The following is an 11511-nucleotide window of genomic DNA, read 5'->3' as shown; positions in this document are numbered from 1 at the left end:
GTTCCAGCACATGAGCAATGCCGGTATTTTCCCACACTTCCTTCCCTGCTCTGCTTCTTTGTGGACCTAATTGTTATTGACATGAATACCGGATGTAATCTTGTGTTATTCTTAGAAACATTTCAGCTCCCAGCTGAGGCCCAAAGAGTTCAGACCCCCACTTTTCTGACTGAATTCCTCTGCTGCTGTTTCAGGAGGCCAGAGGAGTCATCCCGCACACAACCTACAGAAATATTCTATCAAGACCGAGAGTAACAAGACTCCAAAACACCCTACAAAGGAACTACCTGCAATGTCAGTCACAGAGAAAAAGCTTAGTGTTTGTTAGCGGTGCTGGAGTGATAATCCACTCCTCTGACGTTAAGACTACGTGGAAAAGCCGTGCCAAGAAAGCAGCGATTCAGCTGAACTGTGGAGTCTATTGTTCTTCATACTTGCCTGTCTTCCTGCTAAGGATGGGGGTGGCAACCACATCTTCTTATCCATCTCACAGTAAGCTTTGTGCTAGCCTAGAGCAGTTACATACTTGAGCACATTCAACATTCTAAACCACTCCCCACCTTCATGAAGACAGACTGGTAAAAAAGAAAAGCTTCTTCAAATAAAACTGACTTTCATTCTAATACTTCACAATATTTAAAATAAACATGAAATGAGAACACACAAACCTAATGTGCCCTTCCCCAAATATCAAAATTCAGTTCCCCTTTCCTTCCTGAAAATGAGATTATTTGGGTTCTGAAACATTAGTGGAGGGACATGAGGAGAACCCAGGGCTGTGGGCTGATAACTCTGATGTTTTCAGCTATGGAAAAAGTCCAGATCCCTGGAATTACCAGACTTCTAGCCTTCTTGTAGGACCATGTCTAGTAGGACTTGCCTGTCTCCCCAGAAGGCTAGTGGCATTGGGCATGGAATATTTGTCCTTGAAACAAAGACTGGACAAGATTTAGGTAGAATACAAGCTAGCATGGCACTCTGCCATCCTTGAGCTACCACAAGTGATACTGATAGAGTTAACAAGTGATACAGGAAGTTACCAAACCGCTGTGAAACTGCTCTACAACAAAGCATATCAGTGCATACCTTTGCTGCAGAAGATTTGCCTCTCTCTTACACAGACTACTGTAGTTTCTAAGCAGATTTCCACTACTACTGATTGCTGCCAGCTCCTCAGAGTAGGAGCATCTTCTAATCAGACAGACCCAGATCTGCTGGCCTCTGCACATCAGGCTTCACAGTAAAGCACATCAGGAAACAACTGAAATCACAGGAGAAAAGGTGTTCAAATAGAGCTCATGGGGATTCCAGAAGTAAGTAATAGGTATGTCCCGTCCCACGTTGCCTTCCTCCCCCCTACCCCTTCCACCCCCTACCCTCAAAAAAAAAAAAAACAAAAAAACAAATCCCATCCCACAGCATTTTGAGTGAGGATGAAAACTTAGGACCACGGAGATAATTTGCATTCTGGGATCCCAGGACAAGCATAGACACAGAGGGAAAAAGCAGTAGCCAGACAGTGCCCACCGGCCTGCGGACACCTCCCTCCTGATAGCTCCCCACACCACCTGGGGGCACGACCAGCCCTGGTAACACAGCCCACTGCAAGGTCGAGCACCACATCCTGCTAACAGCCCTTTTGCTAAGGGAACTCCATGTTACGGTCTCTGTTTTCATTATTTGTTTGACAGAGTGGAGAGCTATGAGGTTATATTTGTCTTGTGCATCTGGAACACTGAGCGCTCAGGGAATGAATATGAGTTCTTGCCCATCTTTATAACTTAACATAATGGAATCTAAACAAGACAAGAAGAAATGTCCAAGCAACCTGTTGCAGTATAAGCTTTAAAAACACAAACTGAAAGACAAAATGTCATAGTTGAAGGTATCCAAAGTTCCTCTCAGGTAAATTCCTCCTCCAAACAGCTGCTGGCATCCTTCCTGACCAATAGATGTTGCTATCCTCCTTCCATTTTTTCAGGGCCAAATAATTGGAGGCCCCTCCCTGTTGCTCCTTGCAATTAAGTGAATACTTCCAGCCATGGTTTTATTTCTGTTGGTAAAGACAGCAAAACTGACGTACAACCACAGACACACAGTACAGCATAACGTTATGATATGCTCTGCATCATGAGAGTCTCCCAGTGCTGACCTTGGAATGCCATCTTTGACCTTGGCACTGCTCTTGATGACAGGTCAGCAATGGGTAGCGTGTCCCTCCTTTCTTAGTCCACTTCGATGGTCTCTTGGCTTTTCTCCAGTCTAGTATTTAGGGTCCTCCCAAGAGTCCTGGGTAAGGACCTCTTTCTCCACAGCAATCTGAATACACACCTCTCCCCCCGCCCCCCAGACTCCCTTTCTGCCATGGCAGAGGCCACCCATGGAAAATAAAATAATTCTACCAGGAAGACTTCGAAGGACTCATCAGGAAACATCAGCTGCTGTGAAGGCTGTGCTTTCTAGATCCGAGTAAGACACCTGGGCATCGATTAGCTCTTCGCTGTGAAGCTGCCTGTTCATGCATGCATCTGAGAGAATTCCATTTCTGCAGGAATGTGGAAGATGCCCATTTGTCTCCATGTCCAGAGCATTCCCATTCTGGTGCCATTCCAAGACAGCTTTGCATTTGTTCAAGTCCTGCTTTTCAGGATCCCTGTGAATCTCTCCATTGGTGTATACCTCTAACGCATACTCACTGATTCGTATGCTGGCGTTCTCGCCGTCCCCGCCATGGGTCGAAGTCCTAATGCTGGCTGTTCCTGCCTTGAACTGCTCCTTCCTGCCCAGGATATGCTGGCTGATGATTTTGCGGAAGGTGTATCGGAACTCTCTGATCCGGTAGGCATAAATTAGAGGATTTACCACTGAGTTGGCATGAGACAGGATAATGGCCAGATACATCAGCCAGAGGGGAGCATGGGCACAATTAGGGCAAAAAAGGGTGAAACAGTTAATAATATGTAGTGGAAGCCAACAGACTGCAAACAATCCAACAATGATGGCTAAAGACTTGGCCGCGTGGACTTCCTTCTGCAAAGTGGAGCGTGAGCGCTCCCCGTGTACCATCTTGTTCTCCATCTGCTTGAGCTGTCGCCGGGCTGCCATGAAGATTTTCAAGTAGATACCAAACATGAGGAGGAGGGGCAACAATACGCAGGCAAAGAAGTTGTAGTAGACCATGTACTCCATGGTGACCACTGCCTCAAATAGGCACACCACCATACTGTTGCTGCAGTTGATGGGAGAGGACTTATTAGTACCCAGCTCTTCAATCTGGGAGCGCTTGTGCCACCCTAGCATTGGTGTCAAGCCAATGATGAAAGATAACACCCAGCAGATGGCAATGATACCTTTGGCTCGAGAGCCAGTCACCAAGCCATTGTACCTAGAAAGCAGAGGAAAAAATGGGAATTACACCAATATCATTCAACAAGCCCCTGACACCCAAACAACAGCCCAGTGCCCCAGAAGACAGCAAGAAAGGCACATGCTTCTTCAGATGGGCCTTTGAACTGTGCAGAACCCACCCAGCACAGCATGGACCACTGCATGCCATCTATTTCCCTCCTCTTTCCTTTAGGCAGTGACTAGGCTACAGAAAAGCAAGGAAATTAATATAGTTTTCATCCGTGTACCTCCAACTCCACCATCCCACTTGGCTACGCACATGGATCTCACAGCCTGGATAACTAGCAGCACTGCTCTGACTCTTGGTGGTAAAAATTGCCCTGGCTCCTTCACCAAAGGCTGAGGTAGCTCCTCCTTTGTGCCAAGGGAACAGGCTTCTAGCAGAGAACTGCTCGGCCTGTCTCGCAGTTGATCTGCAAGCCAAACGGCACCAAAGAACTTGGAGGCACGGTGCTGCTGGCCCCACGTCCACGTTCAGGTGGGCTCTGAGGAAGTATGTTGGTGAGTGAACTGCAGAGGCCAGGCTGGCGTTCCCTTGCACAGCACCTCTGCCCTACAACAGCACCTTCAAGGAGTCCAAGAAGTCATCAATAAACTTCCTTAAAGAACAGAGACAAGGCCAGCAGTTTCCCTCAGCAGCCCAGAAAGCTGACGCTATGTCAGTTCCTCATAAAGGAGAAATCGAGCTAAGGACAGTGCTCTGACTACTGCAATGCATGCACCAAAGGCAACCTCAGTGATGAGGATATTGACATGCCTGGCTCAAGCCTGTGCTCCTAGCAACAAATCCTCCAAGATCTGCTGAAAGAGCTGGCAAGCAACACGGTAAGAACCTGACAGTGCAGCCAGAGCCCTCAGTTTGTTGCAAACATCAGCCAGTTCCCAAGGTCTCACAGGTTACCGTGAGCCTTGAGCCAACTCCACCAGTTCTTCTCTCTAAAAACCTAAATCAAGGCAACAGTTTGACATTTCAATGCAATTTCCTTTACTTGGTAATGCTCAGCATGGAAAGCAGATAGCTGGATTCCCACATTGTCCAGCGTGGGTCCCACACTGTGTTTGACCCCATGCGTCTGCAGGCAGACCACAGCAGCTCCGGGCTCCCAGTGTTTATCCAGCGCTCCTTCTCCCTCCGTCCCCAGAATCCTCTCAGCAAATAAACATTTTTTCCCTCCAACAAGCCATAGAAATCTTTCCGTCTCTTAATGAAATAGCGAATCCCACAGGTTCATGCTCCTACCCCAATGCCAGTTCAAAACAAAGGCGGGGAGGTGCTGCTTTCTCTGGGCACAGCACAGAACGGAGATCACACACACACTTTAAATCCCTGCCGAAGGACCTTGGGAACAGCTTGGCTCCACACATGACCTGGCAGGCCTGAGTCTCCTTTCCGCAACTGCATTTCCAAATTGGAAAAGGAGGAGCGGGTGAGGGAGTCAACCACACAATTCCCAGCACCCAAAATACATTTAAATCCACCTTCCCGAAATCAGGCAGGGATTCAGCCAATCCTGGGAAACGAGAAGGTTTCTCCAGCAAGTGGTGGGTCCTGATCAATGCCTAGGGGTGGCTCAGGGCAAAGCATGGATGGTAGCAGAGAAGCTGCTTACATTCAGAGCTAATCAACACAGCAAAACAGCATCTGTGCTTTGAAAAGAGCACTTGGGGAGCAAGAGGTTGGCCGAAGGCACTTGAAGCTTGGAAAAAAAAAATAAAAATCACAAAACCATGCAGCCCTGGAATTGGCTACATCTTGTCAGAGGAATTTTGAAATTGTGCAGCTGTTATCCCACGACTAGAGATGTCCCTTCCCTTCCACTAAAAATACATTCATTACTGCTCCAGGCAAACAACCCCCCCTGCCCCCCCCCCGCCCAGCTTCTCCCTCTCTCTTACCCTCTGGGGATTCCCATGCAACAAACTTTACAGAGCTTAGGAACAGCACTTAACCCAAGCAGCCTGCTGCTTTCCAGCTGCGGTGTGTCACGCTGACAGAAGGAACTCTCAGCCCATCAGTGCATTTCCATAACGCCTTGCTCAGTATCTCCAGGAATTAAGAGTGAAAGCTCACAGCATCTAGTGACAGTGTGTGGCACTATACTGGACAGGAACCCACTGAGGAGTGTCCCTTCACTTGGGAGAGCTTCATTTCTAGGACCTGCACTAGACACTGCCGACTGACCTGGCTGAGGTTGTGTTACTGCTGGACGGACTTTCCTGGCTGCCTTCTGTCTGCTCACTCAGAGAGCTTCCCAGGCTGGCATTGAGGAGTTTGTGTTCTTGGTTAGATGCCTGCCCGGGCTCACAGCAGCCAGGTCAAAGCTGCTGTCTGTACTCCCAGTGCTGCACAGCTCCACAGGGTAAGCGCAGGGCTTTCGGGAAGCTTCACATATAGTGTGGCACCCCTATGGAGGGGGTGCAGCCTGCCAAAAGGAGCTGCTCACACCTATAGCCCGTGTTCTGCATAACTGGTGAGCGGCTTTGTAGCATGTCTGATGTGTCCAGACAGCACTGGACTGTCTGTGCACGAGCACTTCTTGCGCTTCATGGTTTTTAACAAATCATTATGAACGCTGTTCACTGGGCACATCCCCCCAGTGCCCCACGCAGCTGCAGTCACAGGGGACAAACAGGAGGAGGATATTCTGTCCCTACTACATGTATCTGGAAATGAGATGCTGACAGTCGCAGATCACCTAGGAAATCTTGAGCAAGAAACCAAACCCAGACCTTCTCACGCACCACCTAAACAACTCTTTCCCACGACTCTCAGTCAAGAAACTTCCTCCCATTATCAGGTGTAACTGATACTGGTGCATGACTACACTGGGGGGACAGGCTAGGGGGGGGTCCCACAGACAGACACGGGGCTCCCAGCAGCAGCAGGCAGGCACTGTGCTGTTGCTCACAGCACAACCAGCTCCCAGACTAAAACCTTGGCAGCAGTAAGATCCACTCGAAGCCACAAACAAATAACACTGCTTTCAAAGCCATGTCCATGGTTGCTCAAAGGAAGAAGTGAATTATTCTTTCATATTAGGCTGGATCTGGCCAAAATCTGCTTGACAAGATATGAGCACATGTAGGAAATGCTTGGTGGAAGGTCAAAAGGCTTATGGTGAGCAGGGAAAGACAGAAGTCCAGTGGCACTCAAAGCAGCAATGAAACATTAAGTCACCAATTCACCGAATCAGATGCTCAGATAGGCCCATTTGAGAAAGCAACCCCTGAGAATTAAAGGAACTGCTGAAACAGATTGTTCTCAGTACAAAGGTCCCTTCTGAGTCCTAGACTTTGAGGCTTTTTATCCATCTCTCCAATTCTTCCCACCCGACTTAGAGAAGGCAATTCTTCACGTCCAGCTCCCTTAGCCCCTGGGAGAAAAGCAACCTGTCACCCCACTGCCAACCCAGGGCTGCAATTTCAGTCCCCAGTACATGGGATAAATCTGACCCAATGCTCCAAGTGTCAGGGAGCTGCACCTTAACAATGCTTTCCCAGACAAGCATCCCAGAGTCATCTCTGAAGTACCTTCCAACAGAGGAAAAGCTCTCCACGTCAGCAAGTTACTGTAGCTGGCACCAAGCAGCAAGCGCATGGATTTATGCCTCAGGTGAGCACCTGAAGCCAGCACACAGAGCAAAAGCAGCAACCTAAGAAAACTTTTCCATTTGGCTGCAGGAAGAACGACTCCTCTCTTTCCAGTGCATCAGAGCTACCTGTCCTTCGCCACGGGAATATCTGCACCGCAAGTGCATGCACGAGAGCACGTGGCTGGGCACAGTGCCCTCGCAGCATTTCCTGGCACCAAAGAGCCTGGAAAGTGGCAATTGTTCTCAGCCCGTGACTTCATCCTGGAGCTCCGACTCACAGCCAGTTTTGTTCAGAACACCCAGGGGTTTTATATCAGCGACTGCAGATTTTCAGGTACCTGCCATGTTAGAGAGACACTTTGTATTTAATCCTACACCGAACAATGGCTCGGACTCACTTCCTTGGGAGCACTTTATTGCCACTTTCAGAGTGCTACACTTGTATTAAACCTGGCAGCATTCTGCAAAGCATTTGAGAACTTTCAGAAAGTTTTTCAAATTCTGCACAATGTTTTAATTATTTGAAAGGCAGAACCCATAAGACATTCACTAAATAGTGTTTTTGGTTTTTTTTGTATGTTTACATTTTTAGCTATGCATTTTTACCTTTCCTCTCTGCAATTTTTTGGGAAAGGTTCATTTTATCCACAGAAAAATCATTCCAAACATAACAACAGTTATTTACTGAGGTATCCAACACTAAGCAGAATCAGAAATCCCACTCTTGTTTCCTTAATACTTACAGTTTATTTGTGTGGGAATAGGTATCCATTGAGACGTGGTTATCTTTCTTAGGACAAATCAGATATGAAACAGTTAAAGAAGAAAAAAATAGGTTTGGCCCTTTTTCGTTTCTCTAGAATACACAAAGGAAGTCTGTCTATTTCTAAGAGCATTTATCGAATGAATATTGGGAATGCCTCTTGTTACCTTTTCTGTAAAGAGAGAAGTATTCCCAGACATTAAAGGATGGGGCAAAAGCATTGCATCCTTAGTGGCAGAATTTTCCTTCCAATCATTTGACGCACTTTTGAGACAATCAGGTGTTAGAAAAAGAAAAAAAAAAGAAGAGGATGTGAGCAGTCTGAATCATACCACATTTCCCTCTTCAGCTAATCAGCTTTCACTTTCTCAGCATGTCAGAACCTATAAATCTAGCGTTCGTTCATCCATAAATTCTTCTGATGAAAACGGAATTGACAACTTATTCGTTCCTACTGTAAAAGGACAAACCAGTACGGGACAAAGAGGGGGAGGAACCCATGGATCTACCTGTCGGTTTCTGCATCCAATAAACTCCATGATTTCTGGGGTGGAAAAGGGTGTGTTCTGTTTTTTCAAAAACAAAATAGTGAAACAGGTACACTGCCCAGCACTGGTGCAGTCATATTTTACTAAAAGACTCTACTGTGTCTATTCCAGGAAATTAAACTGCAAAGACAATATAATTAGAATAGTACCAAAAACGGGCAGAAATCCAGATTTTTAAAATCCTTTTCCTGGCAAGTCATCCTCTTAACAATACGAATGCTTAAACCATCAGCAAAAGTTTTCAGAGTTAACTTATGAGAGATGAATTAAAGACATCAGACCTTTTCAAAACGATTTCAGACGCAAGCTACTAAAGGCTTCTCTACACATGCTTCTTTGTACTATTTATCAGTGGTGTATGAACTGAAAATGTCTATCTGTAGAAACACAAAAAAATGGAGACAGTCCAATTTATAGGTATGTTGATAGAGCTTTCCTCTGCAATGGAATGGAATTGTTATTCCTCACAACTGCCCTAAAGCAGAGGCTGTAACACTTAAAAAACTGTAAGCTTGGAAGCCAACAATTAACGGTAACGTTAGAGCAGCACGAGCATGCTGGGACAAGCCTTCAGGAAAGACTGTGCTGCACTGGTCCACATGGAAAGGTAATCTCCGCAGCCCTGGGGAAAAGAATGTTTTCTATTTTTGAATGGGAGGTCTGTGTTCATCAACATAAGTGCTGGATGACCAAAATATTCACAGGAGACGAAACCAGACTGGACAGCTTGACACACGTGATTTAAACTTGACAAGAGCAAGGATATCCAAAACCTCAAACTTGAGAGCATAATAATCAGAAATTTGTTCTGTTTTTGCAGCTACATTTCTTTTTCAGCAGGATAGGAAGCAAGTCTCTCTATTTGTGAGAGCACGCTGCATCCTCCTAAGGATGAGAGAGGAAGGAAGGAGACTCCTGTACACTCTGCCAGCGCTGGCCTCTCCTGGGGCTCTCTCTGCATCTTTCAAGCTTGTTGAACAACTTGCAAGCGCTGTCACAAAGCCTTCAAACCCAACCCACAACACGTAGTGCTGCTCTGCACCCACAGGCAGACGTACCCCATCACAAAGTGCTTCTGGGAGATGGAACTGAGTAGCTGCCCCTGTGCATGCAGCAAAACTTCCCCTTGTCCCACATCAGCCTCCCTGGTTGCACTCCAAGTAGCAGCCAGTCTTATTCAGCTTTCAAGCTCTAGTGTTTAAATGTCCTTCTCTTCCTTTAAACTACAGGGTGGAGAGCACAGAATAACCACCTTCAGGGCTGGAGTGGGGACAAGCTCCTGCCTAGGCCTAACACACACTTTGCTTGCAGATGCAGCTGGAGTTAGTCCAAGTCTTCCTAGCTTCCTCATGGCATGCTGCCTCTCCTCCCTTCACATTTAATGGACCCAAAGGGAAAATCCCCATCCATACCCTCCTACAAGCCTGCTCCACCAGCTGCAGGCAGTCCCCTGTTCTCCCCAGTAGGAAGAAGACAAGCTGACCTCAATCCCCTTTCTGTCCTCACCACGTATTGTTCTAGCTCCACTTTCCCACTGCGATCCTTCCGGTGCTGCTGGCCCTGGCTCAGAGCACAGGTTATTGAGGTTATAGCACGATCCTGTCTAAATATGGAACAGCAGCTCCTAGGCAGCGCCGTTGCAAAGCCATGGACACAGGCTATGTGAGATCAGAGAACAGCAGGAAAAAGAAACAACCAGAAAATCCAGCAACCAAGGTAGGCCCCTAGAAACATGGGTTTTGCCCCCCGCCCACCAAATTACAAGGGAAAAAACAATGCTGCTCATTTAACTTTCCCCTCCTCAGCCCACCTCCAGATCTGCTGCTTTTACTGATGCTTGTTCCTCACCACAATGCCCCCTCTGCCTCCCAGCCCGTCCCGTGCTTACCTGAGGGGTATGCGGATCGCAATGATTCTGTCGATGGCGATAGCGAGGAGGCTGAAGATGGAGCTCTGAGTCAAGACCAGGACGAAGCAGGCAATGAAGAGGCAGCCATAGAAGAAGGCACAGAAGCCAGTGCTGATGGTGATGGCAAAGGGGATTGCCAGCACTCCCACCGCAATGTCAGCAGCAGCCAGGGACACCACGAAGTAGTTGGTGACGTTCTGCAGGTTGCTATTCAAATAGACTGCCCAGCAGACCAGGATGTTGCCCAGGATGGCCAGCACCGCAATGACCAGTTCCAGGATGATGTAAGCTATGTCTGAGAGGAAGTCTTCTTTCCCATGTACTAGCATGGTGAGAGTGACCAGGCCAAAGTAAGAACGTGCCAGAAAAGCTCAGCGTTCATATCTGCAGAGCACTGAACAGCCAAGACACCTCAAAGCTGTCCAGGGTCTGAGGAGCACTCAGCTGCCAGCCAGCGAGGGTGGCTCACCCTCACACCTTTCTCCACATGGCTGCTGAAGATCTTGGCAGGAGCAGGTGTAAAGAGAAGAAAACAGGGCCTGCCAACTCCAGCCAAGTAGATTAACCAGATGTAGAGTAATTCAAACTCCAGCAGATGAATGTACAGGAGAATACCTCATGTAGACAAACACTGCTTCCCAGGCCACAAAGTCTGGCAGGCAACACGACACAGCAAGTGTGCTGGATGGCAGCGTCACATCGGCTGGGAGTTTTTGCTTCCTGTTGACAATCACGCTGCTAGTCATGGCTTCCTGTCATACCCACCTACCAGCAACATCCTCTGGTTCTCTCTTCCCTTCTTCTGCCCAGGACTTGGGAAACGTTCTCTTCAGCTGAAGCAAACATTCGACTTCTTCTGTAGTTTCCTTTAAAAAATAATAATAACAATAAACAAACAAAAACCACATACGCTAAGTAATCAGCTCCACGGCGGAGATGGAAAAAGCAAAATCTCATTAAAGTGGCACATTAAATTGATAACGGATATTAAACAGACCTAGAAGAATACATCATTGACAAAAGTCTCACATTTTGTCTATCCTGAAAGCTGCAGGGCCAGGCCCAAGGTTCAGGAAGGCAGTATTTCACAGTGGTGATGAGAAACAAGGGATGTTTTGTTTTTGAGGCTACCAACTGAGCTGGCACTTCAGCAGCTGCTCACTAGTCTGCCCTGAAACATGAGAGCCCCATTAATTATGCCCTGGCAAGCGCCGTGGCTGCACGGAGGAAAGGTGGAGGAGCCTTTTTACATACACCTGTCTCCCTCCGGTCCCAAACCCAGGACGCGGG

General features: G+C 47.4%; 1 protein-coding gene across 1 annotated transcript; it reads right to left on the bottom strand.

The window, feature by feature from the left end:
* Positions 1-2424: 2424 nt before the first annotated feature.
* ADORA2A (adenosine A2a receptor) lies at positions 2425-10550 on the bottom strand. Its single transcript, XM_035556570.1, has 2 exons — positions 10201-10550; positions 2425-3385 (listed from the first exon to the last, which is right to left on the bottom strand). The coding sequence occupies exons 1-2, from the start codon at positions 10548-10550 to the stop codon at positions 2425-2427; spliced, it is 1311 nt and encodes a 436-aa protein (XP_035412463.1).
* Between the last annotated feature and the right edge of the window lie 961 nt (positions 10551-11511).

This window comes from Cygnus atratus, chromosome 17 (assembly GCF_013377495.2).
Source record: "Cygnus atratus isolate AKBS03 ecotype Queensland, Australia chromosome 17, CAtr_DNAZoo_HiC_assembly, whole genome shotgun sequence".
In the NCBI taxonomy this organism is placed as follows: domain Eukaryota; kingdom Metazoa; phylum Chordata; class Aves; order Anseriformes; family Anatidae; genus Cygnus; species Cygnus atratus.
The sequence above is the reverse complement of the archived record's forward strand: the minus strand, read 5'-3'. Positions and strand labels throughout refer to the sequence as shown.

What these genes read in the sequence shown, in the direction of transcription:
- ADORA2A (XM_035556570.1), bottom strand. Translation starts at nt 10,550, where the DNA reads ATGCTAGTACATGGGAAAGAAGACTTCCTCTCAGACATAGCTTACATC. An exon ending in GCGATCCGCATACCCCTCAG is followed by an intron (nt 3,386 to 10,200) that starts GTAAGCACGGGA and finishes TCTGCTTTCTAG; the next exon opens with GTACAATGGCTTGGTGACTG.